Raw genomic sequence first — 20349 nt, forward strand, 5'->3', positions numbered from 1 at the left:
TCAAAACTGTCTTTATGTCAGCGTAAACTTAAACATAGAAAAATACCTGTACTAAAAGTACATTAAGTGACAGTGGCATCTATACTTGTTTCAAATTGGTGCCTTTTTTAAAATATTATGACAATGTAATTGCTCAAATTCAAAGCCTGTTAGAATTCTAATGGAGCAGTTAAATTGATATACATGTTCAATTATTTTTGAATATTAACTAAGCAAATATCTTATACAATTGCCAGTAGCCCATCGTGTAACTCAATAGTAACAATAAATATAAAATCATAACATTTTATATCAAAAATTAAACTTATACTTAACCGATCATAACAACATACTTTAAAAAAAAGTTTAATTCTCATCCTCTAAAACAATCATCCTCATTAGGAAAATAATATTAACCTGTTTACTGGGTATGCAGAACTATTCTGTCATACACTAAATACTATTACATTGGACACGACATTTTTGGTCATGGAAATTACTTGAGGTGCAATGATATTACTTACAACTATGAAAAAAAAGTCCCATTATGAAACAAGTTGAACAAAAACTTATTACTCGGTTTACAGATTAAATAATGAAATAAAAAAAAAATTCATATTATTTAACATAAATCAATAAACAAAGGAATAAATGAGAATATGTTGGGAAATGCATACCTCCCAACATTTGAGAAATAAAATAACGGTGATTTTACTAGCAGTATTCCTTAAGCCACGAGCAAAGTTTTGATACATAATGCATAATCATGTAAGTAAAAATAAAAAAAAATTCAAAATTGGAAATAATTTACGCACTTAGATTTACCAAAGTATAAAATATATATATAAATCTTAATCTAAAGAAGATTTTTTTAAACCATTATTTATAATTACTTAAACTAAAAACACTCAACATACTGCAGTACTGCCAATAGAACCATTTGCTGAGGAATTAAAGAAGTATTTTTGCCATCAGCAGATATTTAATCAGCAAAAAAAAAAAAATTTTAATTTCTTCAACAAATAAGGAGAAATTGGAGAATATACAGGTAAACAGGAGATGGTCATAAAATACAGGAGTCTTCGTTTAAAAACAGGAGACTTGGCATGTATGGAAATGCAGTAAAAATTGAAGTGGCAAAATAGATGTTGATAGATTTAAATATATATAATGCTCAACTGTTTAATAAGATATTGATAGATTTACATATATAACAAAAACTGCTCATAAAAAAACTCAAGAAAAAAAGGGGATTGTTCGTATTTTAAGAAAAAAAGAAAAGGGGAGGAAGAGAAAAACCTGTATTAACACGGAGAAGAATTTTGGAGGATGAGTTGAGAGGAACCAAGCATGGAAAGGCTAGTCAGAAGCAGTTGAAATGGCAAAATAAACAGAGCATCCTATGTGCCACTAAACAAGCAAGTAAGCAAAAAACGATTCAGCAATAAAAAAGCAAGTATAGAAACAAACATGCCTTTTTCTTCAACTTTTTGATCAGGCTATAAAATAATATGTTTTGCAATAATTATTTATTTAATATTCATAATAAAATTTAAACCCATGTGATATGTAAATGTTAACCTAATTAAAAAATCCTACAAGAAATACAAATATGTTTAAAATTCTATATAATGTAATAAACTAAAAACATTTATGAAAATTTCAATATTTTATTTTCAGAGAATTGACAAAAGCATTACAATACAACAATGATTATTTACAAATGTGAAATACGATAAGACAAAGACTTCAGCTTCCCTCAATCTCTCCCAAATAAATTTGTTTATCACTAGAACAAGACATAACTGAAAATGTAAACATAAAAACATTAATAATTGAAAGTTAAAATAACTTTTCGAATCAAAAATATACATGAATTTTTTTTTTAAATAGATTTAAACTTTACTTAATCTTTTCTGTAATTTAAGTTAAATTATACTGTTAAATACAAATACCCATATACATTAACCATTGAATACATTTAAAAATTCTGACAAATGCTAATTTTTAATGTCACAATGAAGAAAATGGACTTATTACACAAATATACTGGCACAGAAAAAAAAATTAACGAAACATTAATATAATAACAAAGTACAGAATATTTTTTTAGATTTAAACAAAAACTCCTTTGCAGATTTTACAGTGTCGAATAAATATTTTTTAGAAGTCACTGAAATGTTCTTAAGAAATTTTTACAAAAATTCCTATCTTGCATTTTTTCTAATGAAAAGTGATTTTGACAAAGGTAATCATCTCTGTTCAATGAGGAAAGGTGTCCACATTCTAATCATTCCATGTTGGTTCAAACTATAAGCTATTTTGAAGCTTACTTTCATTTTTTTTCTCATCTAATTCTTAAACATTTCACTATCAAGATAATCTTCACAATGTTTATTTTCTTTACAAACAAACAAATTGCTAATCATTATCCACTGAAATATATGTCATATTTTCTTAATATAGAAAATTGATTGCATTGGAATTTNAATTTAAACCCATGTGACATGTAAATTTTAAGCTAATTAAAAAATCCTACAAGAAATACAGATATGTTTAAAACTCTATATAATGTAATAAACTAAAAACATTTATGAAAATTTCAGTATTTTATTTTCAGATAATTGACAAAAGCATATAAACATTACAATACAACAATGATTATTTACAAATGTGAAATATGATAAGTCAAAGACTTCAGCTTCCTTCAATCTCTCCCAAATAAATTTGTTTATCACTAGAACAAGACATAACTGAAAATGTAAACATAAAAACATTAATAATTGAAAGTTAAAATAACTTTTCCAATTAAAAATCCAATTTTTAAATAGATTTAAACTTTACTTAATCTTTTCTGCGATTTAAGTTAAATTATACTGCTAAATACAAATACCCATATACATTAACCATTGAATACATTTAAAAATTCAGACAAATGCTAATTCTTTATGTTTCAATGAAGAAAATGGATTTTTTCCACAGATATACTGGCACAGATATTGAAAGAAGTGGTTACAATTTTCAAAACTTTAACTAATATGGGTTAACAAGTGGAACAAAAATTAGCAAAACATTAATATAATAACAAAGTACTAAAAAACTTTTTTACATTTAAACAAAAATTCTTTTGCAGGTTTTAGGGTGTTGAATAAAGTTACGATGTCACTGAAATGCTCTAAAGAAATTTTTAGAAAAATTCTTATCTCGCAATTTTTTCTAATGAAAAGTGATTTTGACAAAGGTAAACATCTCTGTTCAATGAGGAAAGGTGTCCACATTCTAATCATTCCATGTTGGTTCAAACTATAAGCTATTTTGAAGCTTACATTAATTTTTTTTCTCATCTAATCCTTAAATATTTCACTATGAAGATAATCTTCACAATGTTCATTTTCTTTACAAACAAATAAATTGCTAATCATTATCTACTAAAATATGTGTCATATTTTCTTAATATAGAAATTTTTTTATCATTAATAATGATAAAATAAAACACATAAAAATAAAAAAAAGTGGAAGAATTCTAAAAATCGTGAAATAAGATTTTTGCCTGACAGGGTTCCAAATAAAAGGTAAGATAAAGAAAAAAAATATGTTCCTTTTTTTTACACTATAGTCACTTCATATTAAATCCATATATTTATAGACAGACATGCATCATGCCTATTTTTTTCGAAAATATAATTCTTTATCTGTGAAATTACTTCAAATTAATAGTGTGGTGCAATATATATATATATATTGATAATGAACTTAAATCGAAAACATAATTATCCCAGAAATATTATAATTGCCTACTATTGTCAAACCTGTCTATATTCATTTACTCTGAGAAATAAATGGAAATTATTATGATTCTACTTCTAGTGTCATAGAGATCATGATAATACCTGATAAAAGCATAATGAAATTTAAAATATTTCTTTAAAATAGACCCTTTGGTGTAAGTTATGCAATATATACATTAATTATGAAATGATATTCCAGAAATTTTCCACATAACTTATGCATGCCGAGGTGATTGTTTAATAGTGAATGCTGAAATAATAATAAAAAATCCAAATTTAAATATTAAACTTAAAAAACAAAACCTAATATAGAGAGGAAATAGTGGATCTGTGATATTTGGATCTGTGCTTGCTGAACAAGTGATACTAGCTATACTATGCTTGCGGCTACATTGCTACACAATACTATGATACTATACTGCTACACAAGTTACATATTATGACTGCCATGTGGTATTAGCTACCATAGTTACAAAAGAATGATATTAAAAAAGCTTAAAAGTTAAGAAATTCTTGTCAAAAACATGCAAAAAATGGCACCTTAGAATAAAACAAACTTTTTTTCATTCACTTTTTATCACACATAAGAAACGATTTCATTAAGTCAATAAAATTTGAAAACTAATTAGTATTTAACTATTTCAAATGCAATTTAATCATCGTCTGAGAATTGAAGTCATATCAATTTTGTAATATAAATGGAATTTAGCACAAACTCACAGTTAAAAAAAAGAAGGAAAAAAGACAAATATTAGATAGATGAATAAATTTACTACAAATATTTTAACCCTTTCAGTTACAATATAATTATTATCCGGGACTAACATATCAATTTTGGCATCTACATAAAATTTTGAATAAATTTGCAGTAAAAAAAACACAATAAAAAAGAATTAAAAACATGCAACAAATAGCCAAAAACTATTTTAAATGAGCAAACTTTGTACAAATAGAACAGGTATGAAAAAAAGTACAATTAATTTGCAAAAATGGTACAAGGGTAGAAGTACAATTAATTTGCAAAAAAAAACAATCTAGTCATAACATTCATTAACATACATGCAATACTTGATCTATTAGACTCAAGCAAAAACTTACTTATTGGTTCTTTAGGATGGAAATTAACTTCGTTTACTGATCCGTTATGCCCCGGAAGTTTATAAAGTATTCTTCTTGTAACTGTATCCCATACATAGACAAAGCGATCAGCCGAGCCAGCAGTGATTTTGTGGCCATCTTGGGACCAACTGCATTTCAAAAGATTCTGTTTAAAATAAAATAAAATAAAAAGTTAAAAATTGCAATTGAAAAAAAATCTGTTTTGAAACAGGAAATCAAAATTATGCTTGGAAGAAATATTAAGAGGCAGAGCAAATAAATATGCCTCATATCTGAAAATTTTGTTTTAAAACTCTGAATTTCACAATTACTGAGTCAAAGGCATTAGCTACAGGTTGGGGCAAGTAAGACACTTTCCCTGCCTTTAAATATGAAGACCATTTTTTTACAGGAGGTAAATAATAAAATAATTTTATTTTTTCGATCATATACACTGTGGGGGAAAAATTACACTTGAGAGACAATTCGAGCAACGTTTTTTTACCCACTATAGTTGCATTTCTGTAACATAGAAATAAATATAGAACATATTTATTAATTCAGGCAATGATCCAATAAGAACTTAACAAAAAAAAATTTAAATAATAACAAATTTAAATAGCATGGTGACCTGATTTTCCAGCATACATTGATATTTGCCAGCACATATAATGAAACATCCCACAAAAAGAAGCTGAAAATATTCAACAGTATCTAGTTATACAGCCATAAAATAGGTATTCTTTCATTCATCATCAATGCAAAACTACGAAATTTATATTGATTCTAAAATTAAAATTTCCTTACTTTCAACTCTGAAGAAATAGAACATAGAAGCCAAAATAATTCATATTATAAAGATATAGTAGGCAGATAATATAGGTCAAAATTAGGTCACTTTGCTGCTGGCTAGTAGTAGCATTTTTAACAGCAGTCACTTTAAAACTTGAGGTCACTTTTTTGAAAACTGAAAGTTTTAAAAGATTAAAAAAAACTCTATATTTATAATGAATTATAATGTATTATATAATAATAAAAAGGTAGAGTGTTTTTTTCAAAACCATTTCTAAAAACATGGTAAATATTACAAGGCTGATTTCTGAAATATAAAAAAAAATTTAAGAAAGGAGGGTGAAATAAAATAATTCTCAGAATGTAAAAAAATATTTTAAAAAAATAATAATGATATGCACATGGTTTCAAAGAAGACAGTGTCAATCTGAGGATGACTACCAGACAATTTTTTAATAAACATTTCGTATATTTATTCGCCCTGTGGCTGGTGGTGACCATTGATTTTGCCCTATATAGATTACAACAGTACATTAAAAAAATTGCTTTCAATTTAACACTTTGTATATTTTTAAAAGATAATGAAAGTATATGTATGAGCTTAAAAAATAACATTTATTTTTAAAAGTGTATATAAAATCTTCATAAAATGTAACCTTTATGTAGGGGCACAATAATAACCAAAACAATATTCTACAACTATTGGGTTTCGGACCAGAAAAAGATAATTTTTTGTGAGATTCAGCAGATCAGAATAAAGTAAAATCCATTGCAGAGTGGAATCTGTATAATTACGCTTCTAAACATTATTAAATCTAACGCAGATGGGGAACCAGAATTTTTTAGCTTTCGAATGATGAATTACATTTCTTTAATACTCTTGAATAATTAATTATCTTAATTTTTGTTGATATTGTTTTTTTCTATGAATGTAATTTAAAGTATCGTTTCTAAAAAAACTTTTACACGCAAAGAATATATGAGGGAAAATGCAAAACAAATTATATATAACACAGTAAGAAATTTTTGAAAGGAGTAAATTACTATACATTTAATCGTATCTATCGTATTGTTTATAAAGCATTGATATTTTATGATTATTGGAAGTCAGACTTTAGTACCATGAATAAGTCATCCCTTTGATTTATGTACAATTTTGGGGGTTAGAAAAGTTTACTTATACATCAGGATATACAGTAGCATTAAAACAAAATATAAATGCATGGATCTGTTAACATATTCCTTTTAAAATAAATATCAAAGATTGTAACCACTAAACAAAGAAATTATTTTAATTTTAACAAGCAAAGGATATTGTTATATGAACATGAACAACAAGTAAGAAATTAAACTATTTCAACATGCTAAATTATTATGTCATCATAGTTTACAAGTTTTATTCATTCAAAATTTCAATATAGTAGATCATGTTAGATTACACAATAGAAGTTAATTTATGTTGTATAGTTTCTTAGATACAAGCTGTTTCAAAACCTCAATGTCCAAAAATATTTAACTTTTTGAGTTATGTCATTCTATTATATCATTCTATACAGGAAATTATAGTATTACGTCATTCTATACAGGAAAAATGATATCAATAAATGTATAACTTTATTTACTTTTTCAAAGTTGTGCTGATGACCGTGGAATATTTTAACACACCTTTCTTGAGGAGCAAATGGTCGAATATCCCATATTCTCACTGATAAAAGATAAAAAATAATTAAAAATAAATTCCACACTAATTAAATATAATTTATTTATTAAATATTTTAAACAATGCATCACTTACAAGTATTGTCCATTGAGTTAGACAAAATGTATGAACCATCGGGACTTAATGCTAAGCCTGTAATTGTATCAGTATGGCCCATCATTTTATATAAAACACCTGTTTTTCTCATATCCCAGACCTAAAATACAACCAACTACTATAGAAAGCATGAAGATTTTTTCAAAAAATAAATTAATTAAATTACAAGGGAAAAACTACTTTACTTCTATCACTATGCATTTACCTTTATTACATTATCTATACCACCAGATATAACTTGTTCAGCAGTATCATTGAAAGTTACAGCTGTAACTTGATAAGTATCTTGAAAAGAATGCAATGTCCCTCTTTTTCTTGCATCCCACACCTACACACATAAGATAAAATTGCATCAAGTATTAAAGAGAGAGAGAGAGAGAGAGAAAAAAAAAACTAATTCTTTTTATTTTAAATTAATACATTTTAAGATTAAATCATTCTGAAGAAAATATCCATTGCAGGTGGCCATAAACTCTAAAAAAAGAAATTTCTTTGATTTTTGTAACCAATGGCATAAATTTTAATATTAATTTTTCAGATGTGCCTTATTCTTACACATAAAATATGCTACAAAACATTTATATTTGCCAGTAGAGTTGAATGTAAATAAATTTTTTTTTAAATTATAACAAGATCAATTGTTTTGGAAAAAATACTAAGCACATTAGATACCTTCAACTACTATAGATTAATTTTATTTGACTACTTTAGTTAAATTCCCAGATATTTTCCCAAATTTTTTTAGACTGTGAAAACTCCGTTCTGTGGCCACTTGTTTATTACATAACACATAAATTCAACTTACTTTAACAGTACAGTCATCACTTGCACTACAAATAAGTTGTGGTCCTCTGCGTGCTGGGCTGCAACTGTTTACATAAGAAGTGTGACTTTTAAGCTTCTTAATACGTACTCCGACTTCAGCATCCCAAATACTGACCGTCTTATCAGTGGATGCAGAAAATAGAAAACTACAAAAAATAAAAACAGGTTAAAAATTCAGAAAAAATAAAGGAAACTGAGTATTTAAACAGAATTTATACCTAAAAAAAAAGAGTAATCAGTATTAAAAATAATAATTATATACATAAACAAACAGATCTACTGTGCATAAAAAATATAATTTAATTTAAAAAAAGAAAATAGAATTTTCATTTTAAATTTTAGATTTTTTCTAAACCTTAAAAAGGTTTTATTCCAGAAATTAGCATCAGTTTTAAAAATACAATTTTTACCTGCCATCTGTAGAAAATTTCAGATCCAAAACAGCTCCTGTATGTCCTGGCAATACAGCAACATTATCACATTCACCATACACGTTCCAAAAAACTATAATAAAATATAATAATCAAAACAGTGGTAACACAATATACCAAATTTTAAAAAAAAACACTTTTTATGATCTCAGATTTCAAGTGACTTCATTTATTTATTTATTTTAGAAAGAATGTTTTACACTAATTAAAATAAATAACTTTTTAAGTTCTCTTCTACAAAAACATTAAAAATACATATATATAAAATTCATTCTATTTCAGTGTTACAAAGTGGATGGAACTTTTGGCATTTCTGCTACATAAGACCCATCAAAAAGTGTGGAAAAATAGAGCAAAGCACAACCAAATATTAAAACAAAATTTAAATGCCAAGTTAATAAATAAATAAAATATCAATGAATAAAATCATTAATCTTTTTAATTCAATACTGCTAATTGACCAATTAATAAGATAGCATTATATAATTTTACCTACATGTTAAGTTCATTATGAAAATTCTTTAAATATTAAAATGTACTTAAACATAAATAAAATCATTAAGGAAACAATGAAATTATCAAAGTTTGGTGATGTACAGGACGCAATATAAAAAAGCAAAGATCTGTAATAACTATTGATCTAACAATCGGATTTTCATGTACTAGGACTCTATTTTAACGGTTTGTAGACCTAATTTTAAATATGCTGATTTGTTACTGCAAATGATATTTAAACTTACAAAATTAGACAAAAAAATATATACTTCTTCCGAACTTTTCAAAGGATTTGGATTCTTGACCCTAAAAATATTGGGGTCAACTACAATTTGAAAAATGTGGTGCAAATAGTTCAGACAGGAGAGCAATGGAAATTTTGGAGCCCTTAACACTAATTTTCCTTTTTGTTTTATTTTCACTAACTAAGAAAAAACAATTTATTAAATATAAACTATGCTATCAGATATTAACGTACATTTGCATTTACAGAAATCATCAAACAGACTTAGCCATGACAAGGTGCGTAGCCAAATTATTCAACAAAAATAAGCACCTTCTAAGCACTCAAAAAACATTTTTAAACACTTTAAAAAAATATTATAATTGGGCAAGGTTGAAAAATCTTGACAATTGACAGTTTTATCTTGTTTTAACCATCATGTCGAAAAAAGAAAGAAAAAAAAAACTTTTGGCAATTGTTAAAACTCATGGAAGTTTTGAATCATAAAAAACGAATGGCGTTTTCATACGCTACGGACTGACAATGTGCCGAAATAGATTGGGGTTGAATGAATTGCGAAAACGTAATAATAGAACAATGTAAACTGAGTCTTTTTGCATAATTCGCAGCTAAAATCTACATGGTAAAGGGAAAATCTCATTTTGAAAAAGGGAAAATTAAACTCTTTTTAAAAACACCCAATGAAAAAAGCACTTTTAAGGGCTTTTAAAAAACTAAAATCCAAAATAAGCACCTTTAAGCGCTTTTTAAAAACACTATGCAGCCTGCATGAAGATGACAGGGTAATAAATTTTGCTAAGAATCCATGAAAAAATACGCTAATTTTTTTTAAAATAAGAAATCTTACATATATCTCTTTCAAAGCCTCCTGAAGCTAAAAAATTCCCCTCTGGATGAAATGCACCACAAAATATTTCTCCTTGGTGACCCGTAAGAAGCATAATTGGAGCAAGAAGATTTGATGATCTGTGAGGCCCCTGTAATGAAACAATAGGTAAAATAAAAAAAAATTTATGAAGAAATAATTTTAATATATAAGCTAAATTCTTAAAAAAAACATTACTATATTAAATAAAATACTACTATATTTAATTTACTTATATTATATTTTAATATATTATTATATTTAGTATAATATATAATTTAATATAGTACTATATATAAAAATGCTACTAAATAAGAAAATATTGCTACAATTATTATATTGAATAAAATTTTACTTTGAAATTTCATGGAACAATAGTAATCCAAATTTACCTAGGAGAATTTCCCTATCCGTAACTCTCCCATAATGGTCAGGGGAAGATTTCTGTACCTGTGACATAAAAGTCCCCAAATTTTGGTCTACAGAAAACATCACAGAAAAGGACCAACAGGAAGGTTATGACTAATAGCAAATCTCTGGCAAAAAAATACATACTTTTTCAATTTTTTTGTAGCCAAAAAAAGTACCCTCGTTGCCTGTGCTAGATGGTGCAAACAGATGCTGATTTTTTCCCCTTGACTATGTTTTTTCCAGTTTTTCATGGGATACTATATGGAATTCACAAAGACAGAAACTGCCAAATTTTAGCAAAACTGGCAGTGACGCACAAATAATTTTTTTTTTTAAATTTTAGCAGGTAAAAAGGGGAGATTTCGGTATCGTGATCTATAGAGGAATAATCGCCAAGTCTTGGCAAGTTCCGGGCAGCGGCCCGCGAAAAACTAAAAAAAAAAAACATCAAAGAAAGGGACCAACTTGAAGGGTGTAACTCATAGCCCCCCTCGAACAAATATCTACATGTTTTCTTTAAAAAAAATTCAAAGTTTAAAATCTATTTGGCAACTTGGCGATGGTAATTGGTGCGCCTAGGTACCAGTACAGAAATATAACCTTTTATCTTGTTATCAGCAAATGATGGAATATCTAAACTATATACAACCTGCGGAATTTTATTATAACCTTAAAATAGTACTAATATATTTAACATAATCTAATTGAAAATGTGATAAACTATAAAAATTCAAACATAAACTTTGAATAAACTAATATAACTGAAGAATTAGAAAGTAAAGTAATTCGAAAACACCGGTACAAGTAGTTAAAATTTTAAATTTTGCAGATGCATTCAATATTAAGGTAACGAATAAGTACTGTAAAATAAAAATAGTCCCCCAAACCCTATTTTAGGCGCTAAAGTTTTCTTCATAAAATTGATAAAATACAAAATTTAAACTATGTTAATTTTACCGCAGGCTCAGGACCATCATTGATTCCAGGAATTACGTCGGTTCTTGGCTTTTTAAAAGGCACCATAACACCATCGGTTGCACTTCTCTTTTCAGGCATGTTGGATCTGTTTTTAAATCAGTTAAAGAAATTTAAAATCGTTAATTAAATTAAAAAAATTAGAAAATTATATTGTCTGCAACAGTGAGAACAGATGTAAACAAACAGTATAACGGTTACAGTTTAAAAACGGTTACAGTTATATTATACTTATCTCTCAGGAGAAAAAGCAAGTTTTTCACACTTAGAAACCGTTTTCGCTGTATAAAAAAAACTTACATTTGCGAATTCAATCGAGATCCTAATTGGTGAAACAAATTTAATGGGAAAAAGTAAAAAAATAACCCATTATATTCTAATTCGAGTATCTAAAAATTTTCATGCAGTGAGGCAAATAAGTCGCACTGGAGCTGTATAATGGACAATTAGCGACGGTCTGGGAAACATCCCTGAGGATGATCCAAAAACATGCCATCGCAACTGTGGTCCTCTGTAGGGGGATGGCTCCTCTGCTTTAGTAGCCCGATGACCTGAGTGTAAAGCCGAGCACTTTACGGTAGAATTTAGCAAGGACCGATACCCTTCACCCTCGGTCCCTATGTGGCTGATCGAAGTAGTCACCCACCCGCTTACTGACAGCAGCCAGTGGTGCTTGACGTCGATGATCAAATGGGAACTGTGTCTTTACGATCAGTCCACTGCGGGACGAATATTTGGAAGCTACATGCAATAGAGCACTCGCATATGCACGAGCAGTTCGTCTTACATTGAGTGTCTGAACATTCCAAAGAGTACTGGATTGGTTAAAAATATTTATCCACGAAAAATTCCCAATTAATTTTCCGTAAGATTTTTTCGCATGCAAAAAATATCGCATCCAGTTAAACTAGCCCTTAAGGTAGAGGGTTATCATTCGCTTCCACCAACGCTCCCTAAAAACTTCTGACTGGATTTCTCCGGTTTTGAAATTGTCACGCTGGAGATTTTGCAATTGGGAACATTTATATTATTCCTAGACACGAGTGCAAATTGTCTGGAGATCGCATACAGTGAGAATACTCCATTAGATTCAATTTCAAAAAAGTCATTATCATTATAAAAGATGCATAAATAGGATGGTACTCATTTAAATTATTTCCTTGTGTTTATACCCAGAGAGTCAAACCTGTCTCTTTCAAGGAATAAGCCATTGAATGTGAAGAGCCTACCAACTATACCGCTAAGGCCATGTTCTTGTTCTTGTAGTTCATTTACGTCTCACAATGGGCTATTGGCGACGGTCTGGGAAATATCCCTGAGAATGATCCGACGACATGCCATCACAATTTTGATCCCCTGCAGGGAATGCACCCCCGCTTCGGTAGCCCGACGACCTGCACGCGAAGTCGAGCACTTTACAGTAGAACAGTTTAACGAGGACCGCACACCCTCGGTCCCTACGCAGACTGATCCAAGTGGTCACCCATCCGCACACTGACCGCAGTCAGTGATGCTCGACTTCGGTGATCTGCTGGGAACCGTGTCTTAACGATCAGTCCACTGCGGGACTCTAAGGCCATGAGAAATGTTACAGTTGAGCATGGTCAAGTGAATATTTACTTATTCAAATCACTTGTAAGCGCTATTGTTCTACATTGATACCGAAGCACTAAATCATAACTATCTTTTGTATTATAAAATAATACCAAACTTTGTAAATTTCTTAATTTGAATATCATCTTCTATTTCGGTTATTTGCAAGCGTAAAGATCGATTTGTTTCTCTGATAAGTATCTGAAAATATTTATCATAAAACTTTGTTTATATTATTTTTAAAAAAAAGGTAATAATTTTTTACTGTACACAGTTTATATAATAGGGGGATATAGGGCACCCATATAGGAAACAGACTTAAAAACTGACACTATTTAAATGAATCAGAAGATAATATCAAATAAGAAGGCTCAATTAAACAATTTAATCAAAATACTAAAGTAAGGTACTAAATAAGGCACTGAGGTAGTAAGGCAAGTAGATAAATTAAGGTACGCCTCATTTCTTTTCTCGATTTCACATGTTCATAAAATATTTCTAAATAAATATGAGAAATTTCGGAAAGAATTAAGACTATGTCGATCTCTACTGTGTTCACAGGTGTATAAATATTTAAAAAATTTTTAACTTTTTAAAACGGAAGCCTGTTGAGGAAACAATATGCGAATTTCAAAAAAAGCAGCTTGATAAATATAATGTTTTCATTCCGTTGTTGAAACTATCAACCCTAAAATACGAAAAATAGCTTAAAAAAATGATTTTTGAAAAAGAAAAAAAAATTCAATATATAGACTGTCATAAAGAAATGCTGAATATATAAAAATTTCAATTTTTACTTTATTTATTTTGGTCGCTTTCCGTGATTTTTCTATAGCGAGGCAGTTTATAGCTTTCCACTTTACTTAAAACATATTATATAAATGGCGATCTTAGCACCCCTGATGAGCTCAATGTTCTTGCATTAAATTAAAATAAAAGATACTTCAAAATGTCCTTTATATATTTATAGGCAGACATACATCATGCATATTTTTTTTCGAAAAATATACCTATTTCACGTGAAATTAGTTTTTTAAAATATATATATAGGGCTGACATCACCGTGTATATATATATATATATATATAATTGATTTAGCAATTAGCGGGAAAAAGAATGTTTCATAAATTTTTACCTGACTCGGCTGTTGTATGGGCTTGGAACTAAAACTTCTAATGGTGGAACGTTTAGATATCTCATAATTCAGTTAGAATTTGCAACAATTTTCTGAAATCGGAGATGAACTTAGAATATTGAAATATACATCGAAAACATTAAAACACTCCACACACAGGAATCGAAACACNATATATATATACATACGGTGTGATGTCAGCCCTTCTTTGTTTTGAACTGAACTTGGAATCTTTTTTTCTTCTTTTAAGTTGAACTTCTTTTCTTAATATTATAATGTTGTAAAACCACAGTGGAAAAGACAATAAATAATTATAATTATAAATTACTATTATCTTAACTTTTTTTCTTCTAATCTGTCTAGGTTTAAGTTACCCTTCCAATTATGTGCACTATAGCGTAGTTTTTTATTAATACAGATTTATTTTATTTTTTATAACATTTCTTGCCCATAATGTCCAAGAAGCAAAATATCCAAGAATGGGTAATAAGTAAGTTAAATAAATAAATAAATAAAAAAATTTAAAAAAGAGAGTGAGAAAAAGTCTAAATGAAAAAAAAATGAAAAAAAAAAGGCAATTAGCTACAAACTGTATCAGCAAAATCAACCCAGATTTCATAATTAAAGAAAAATAAATTTCTACTTAAAAGATAACAAGAGCGCAAATTACGTAATATAATCCCATGCTATGTTTTTAGAGCCTGGCATAAACATGAACTTTATTATCCATATGGTCACAATCACCCATGACGCCAAAGGGACTGGGCACCTTTATTACTTCATCTCAATCAGCTGTTCCCGACTCGGGTATAGTTGATGATGATTCATGTAACATGAGTAAGTTTAAGCTGACTCACGCAATCTAATGAACAAAGGATGATCCTTAGCGCTTTCGTGTATATTTGACAATAACACACCTTAGGCAAACATTGACAGGGGAGAGCTGCCTAATTTCACCCCTAAAATTTGCATAATGAGAGAATCGACCCCATAGTAATATGTTTATTAGAGATATAATCTAGATTTAATGGCTTTTAAAATTTTCTTAATCCCCTACTCCCGGAAACCGTTCCCTAATGTCATAAAAAAGATTTGCAATAGGTTACAAACCGCAACAAAACTGTTCGTAATAAAATCATAAATTAAAATCCTTTATTTTTTTTTCTACTAAATTTATGAGAAAAAATTACTGATTTTAATTTGTACTTTAATAATGTGTTTAAAATTTCCGAGGAAAAGAAAATTATTTAGATAATATACCTTGTTTTAGTTCGGAAATATATGCATTAGGGGGACAGGAAAGTAATATCGTTTCGGTGCATTTGATGTTTGTTATCAAGATTTTATTTTTAATCAATAATGTATTCACCCACATTAGCAACAACCTGTCATTGGTGGGTAGAAAAAATGAATTGATTTTTTAGACTAACGAATATTTAATACGCCGAAATGACATTACTTTCCGGTCCCCCTAATAATAAGTATATACATAGTGCTACAAAGGATAGGGTTTACTTTGTGCTACTGGAAAGCAATAAACAATGTGATTAAAGCAAAATTTTTATTAATGTATTTTCATTTGTGCTTTAATCACAATGTTTTTTTACTTTAGCATATTCAGAGTGTTTATTAAAGTTTCCTTGCTTTAATATTAATTTTTGACCCCTCATGCGCGTACATTATTGACAAAGATTATAAAATATTGTAGAAAAAATAATGGCTGTCATTCTCGTTCCACTTGTATGCATTCTTTTAAATTATACCTTTTTATATAAAACGGAAAAAAAAAGATTGATTATATTAAATTGACGATTCTAATTAATACATTTTTTCGGACATAAAAATTAAAAGAAAATTATTAATTAAAATTCAAATATATCTAGATATTCCTTCAAACCAAATGCAAAGAAAAATTTATTGGATTGATATTAGTTTTTAATGGTTTTGAAAATTTTATAATCTCTCCACCCACCCCTACCCCGATACTTTCAAACACTTGAAATAGGTCAAATGCCAAACAGTTTATAATAAAACCATAAATTAAAATTTTCTTTCTTCAATTATATTTGAGAGAAATCGCTAAGAAATTCACCTCTATGTAATAAAAATTTTCAAGAATTTTTTTTTAATGTATCTGACTTAGTTGGTAAAAATATGGATTATTTGTACACATTTTCATTTTCTAATTTATACATATTTTAAAAAAAAAAATAGAAAGGGACTCAGTATAGTAACATTNTAGTCCAACAAAGGATAGGGTGGACTTTGTGCTATGGGAAAGCAATAAACAATGTGATTAAAGCAAAATTTTTATTAACGTATTTTCATTTGTGCTTTAATCACATTGTTTTTTTTCTTTAGAATATACAGAGTGTTCATTAAAGTTTTCCCTTAATATGCTTCCTTGCTTTAATATTAATTTTTGACCCGTCATGCGCGTACATTATTGACAAAGATTATAAAATATTGTAGAAAAAATAATGGCTATCATTCTCGTTCCACTTGTATGCATTCTTTTAAATTTTCAAATTATACCTTTTTATATAAAATGGAAAGAAAAAAAAAGATTGATTATATTAAATTGATGATTCTAATTAATACATTTTTTCGGACATAAAAATTAAAAGAAAAATTATTAATTAAAATTCAAATATATCTAGATATTCCTTCAAACCAAATGCGAAGAAAAATTTATTGGATTAATATTAGTTTTTAATGGTTTTGAAAATTTTATAATCTCTCCACACCCCTACCCCGATACATGTCAAATGCCAAACAGTTCATAATAAAACCATAAATTAAAATTCTCTTTTTTCAATTGTAATTGAGAGAAATCGCTAAGAAATTCCCCCTTATGTAATATAAATTTTCTAGAATTCTTTTTTTAAATATATCTGATTTAGTTGGAAAAAATATGTATTATTTGTACACATTTTCTTTTTTTAAATTTATACATATTTGGAAAAAAATAGAAAGGGACTGAGTATAATAACATTTATTTCAAAATAAAATGCTTGATTGTGGGCTTAAAACGTTCACTGTCAGCTGATACTATATTTATCATTGAAGAAAGGTAATTTATAAAAGTAAAATCAAGTTAATTATTTTTTTATTTTAGCATCCATTTTGGTTTCTAAATTTTACAAAAAATCATTTAAGAAATCAATATGTTATTGCAATGAGAACAAATATTTCCTGCTGAAATACCTGGATGATAATATGCATCGGTGCAAACACTTGATCTATTTTACTGACACAAACTGTAGAGAACATTTCTTGTCGCGATTTCAAGTGCTTGGCAAAGAAAGTGTTAATTAACAACAACCGATTTGGAGACGCAGTGATAAATTTAATACTATATCGATTGTACAGATTTTAGATGAATTAACTATGAAACTTATGCATACTTTCTAGTTATTTATTTTATTTAACAAAACTGAAAAGTTTAGAATTTGTCATATTGGAATTAAAATATTTATTCTGGATGTTAAATACATTTAGTTAAAGTTAAAGAGAAAGACTTTAAATACTAAAGATTATATTCATTTGACCATTGGCTTTTACATGTAAAAAATATTAACCAATAGAAACTCAGTTATTTTCTTTACTTTTGAGTTTAAGGTAGGGGTAAAAAACTTACCTAGATAAATATATATTCCAATCATGTTTTCTCCCCTCACATGAAATTCCATTTGAAGTGAGAGAAAAAAACTGTCATAACATTGGAAATTTCGAACGTTTTTTTCTTCTAAATTTCAGAACAATAAATTAATGAATTATGTGTTTTTACTGTTATTATGAATTGCGTATTGTTCTGTTAAAAAAATGAGTACTTGTAGTTTACAACGAAAATACTTTTACAAATTTTCAAAAACATGTCTATGTTTCATAACATTTGGAGACATTTTTAAGTTGCGATTCCTGTAAAAAAAGGTTGAAATATTTTAAAAATATTCAGCGCATAAATTAAATTGATTCTAAAATTAGTAAAATTTCTCTATTTGCAAGTACACAATTACTTGCTTAACTCAATTTCCAACAGTAAGATTAACAACTTTCACAACGATAACATAATTTAGCTTCAGAACACTCCATTTTTTTTTTTTTTTAAATTAAGAGTAAATTCTAAATAATACGAAAGGTAACATATAAACAGTAGATTACTCAAATTGTTTTTGATATCAATACAAAATCCATTCGCTTAGAAAAAACAGTAAAATATGAAAGCCCATGGAAAATTACACTTTTTTTTTTTAATATTTAGGTGTCATAATTTAATATAGAATTGAAATAATAAATTTTACACATCAATATAAAAAAATCGCTTAATAATTATAAAATTCTTTAACAAAAAATTTATTCGAAAAAAAAAATCATGAGACATTCATTAAATTGTTTTAGTTCTCGTAAATTTAATCAAGAGTTAAGACAATTTATTTTCCGCATCAGAAAAAAAAAATTATATAAAAGAAATTCATCAATTCAAAGTAAGATGAAGAGAAAAAAAACATGGGGAATTCATTCATTTACGAGAATAGAAAATGACCCTGAAAATTTAAAAAGCGGCAAATAACGAACACGAATTTAAGATGCATATTAAGCCTACACCTGTTGAAGTTCTACCTCTTCCTTCAAGAGAAGAACCTCCATATTTCTTCTCCTTTCTCGCATTCAGTGCAACGGATGCTTCGCAGGGTTACAACGAGATTTATTCTTTTGGCGATTTTTATAATTACGTCGCCAACTATTCATTGATTTGAACTTGAAAGACTCTATTAGAAAAGTCGAGATGAATTTCAGGTGGATTACATCGATTTCATTTTGGTTGGAAATTTTCATTTGAACATATGTTATTTACTAAAATACAAATTTAGCTTGTTTTTCGATTTTATTGAATTACGTACAAACGGCGCTCATCTATTTTTTTTTTTTAATTTAATGCTCTAAAATATTTTTTTTCATGATAATATACATCTTTTGTTGCAATTTCTTTTATTTTAAAATAGTACTGTTGTATACAAATTAAAGAAATGTTTGTGCAAAAAGGTAGGCAGTTAGATGAGCTATTTATAAATTTTTTTTCTCTGAATAATAAAGAGGCAAATATATAGAGATGTCGTAATTCAGATCTGTAAAAAAAGCTTATATTTTTGCCCCATAAAACAATCCTTTTTTTAAAACAATTAAATAAATATTATATATAGGTAAAAAAAATAGAATAAAGTAAGTTTTTTTTACGCCCTATTTTGTTGTCTGTAGATAGGAAAATTCGTGCAAAATTACTCCTGCGTGGTAACCTTTCTTTCAAACATTCAACGCCGTCTGTAGAATGCTTATTTTACAAACACGGTCAAATTTTTAAATTACTAAAAGCTTTGCTCTTGACGAAATATTGCCTGTAATTCTTTTTAAATCATTCTTCCTACCCTGAGAAAATAATATTATAGTATAAAATATTAGATTAAATTTTCTTTTCTGTCTTAAATCAGATAAACGAATGAACTCATAACTCAATTTTACATCCCTCCTCGATAAATTCATGTAAAACCTGACCTGTTAAACTACAATTAATTAATAACATATAATAGTATTAAACATAAATGCCCCTCTTTCAATAAAACCTACACAAAATAAAAATAAAAAACTCACTCATTTTTTCTAAGTAGTGAAATTAATAAAGCGCATTTTTACTTTTTTAAAATCGGATAAAAGAAGAATGAACCCAATTCCATTTATTTCCCTTTTCATTGAAATCTACCCTCTAAATCAGCTGTTTTTCTTACATAACACATTTTCTAAGCAGTGAAATTAATATTGCCACGTTTAGGATAAACGCATTTAAACTTTTTTAAAAATCTGATGTACGCAGAATGAGTTCACATTCGATTATTTCCCTTTCAAT

At 27.8% G+C, this 20349-nt stretch overlaps 1 protein-coding gene across 2 annotated transcripts; it reads right to left on the minus strand.

Moving 5' to 3' along the window:
- Nucleotides 1-1629: 1629 nt before the first annotated feature.
- On the minus strand, nt 1630-11935 carry LOC107443504 (U5 small nuclear ribonucleoprotein 40 kDa protein). Of its 2 annotated transcripts, none has more exons than XM_043042971.1 (9): nt 11702-11935; nt 10316-10445; nt 8709-8802; nt 8279-8444; nt 7679-7801; nt 7453-7573; nt 7280-7362; nt 4866-5031; nt 1630-1784 (listed from the first exon to the last, which is right to left on the minus strand). In XM_043042971.1, exons 1-9 carry the CDS (start codon nt 11798-11800, stop codon nt 1729-1731), a joined length of 1038 nt encoding a protein of 345 aa, XP_042898905.1. In that variant the 5' UTR covers nt 11801-11935; the 3' UTR covers nt 1630-1728. The 2 variants fall into 2 exon arrangements, with proteins under 2 accessions (XP_042898905.1, XP_042898906.1); XM_043042972.2 differs by lacking the exon at nt 1630-1784 and adding an exon at nt 2570-2732 and having other exon boundaries at nt 11702-11931.
- Nucleotides 11936-20349: the final 8414 nt, after the last annotated feature.

Source organism: Parasteatoda tepidariorum, chromosome 8 (genome assembly GCF_043381705.1).
Source record: "Parasteatoda tepidariorum isolate YZ-2023 chromosome 8, CAS_Ptep_4.0, whole genome shotgun sequence".
Lineage (NCBI taxonomy): Eukaryota > Metazoa > Arthropoda > Arachnida > Araneae > Theridiidae > Parasteatoda > Parasteatoda tepidariorum.

Bases quoted from the DNA above. Each gene is read 5' to 3' on its own strand.
- LOC107443504 (XM_043042971.1), bottom strand. From the start codon at position 11,800: ATGCCTGAAAAGAGAAGTGCAACCGATGGTGTTATGGTGCCTTTTAAA. The intron at 7,574-7,678 runs GTAAATGCATAG...GTTGTATTTTAG, and splicing joins GTATAGATAATGTAATAAAG to GTCTGGGATATGAGAAAAAC. The intron at 1,785-4,865 runs GTAAGTTTTTGC...TTACATTTTCAG, and splicing joins CCATCCTAAAGAACCAATAA to TTATGTCTTGTTCTAGTGAT.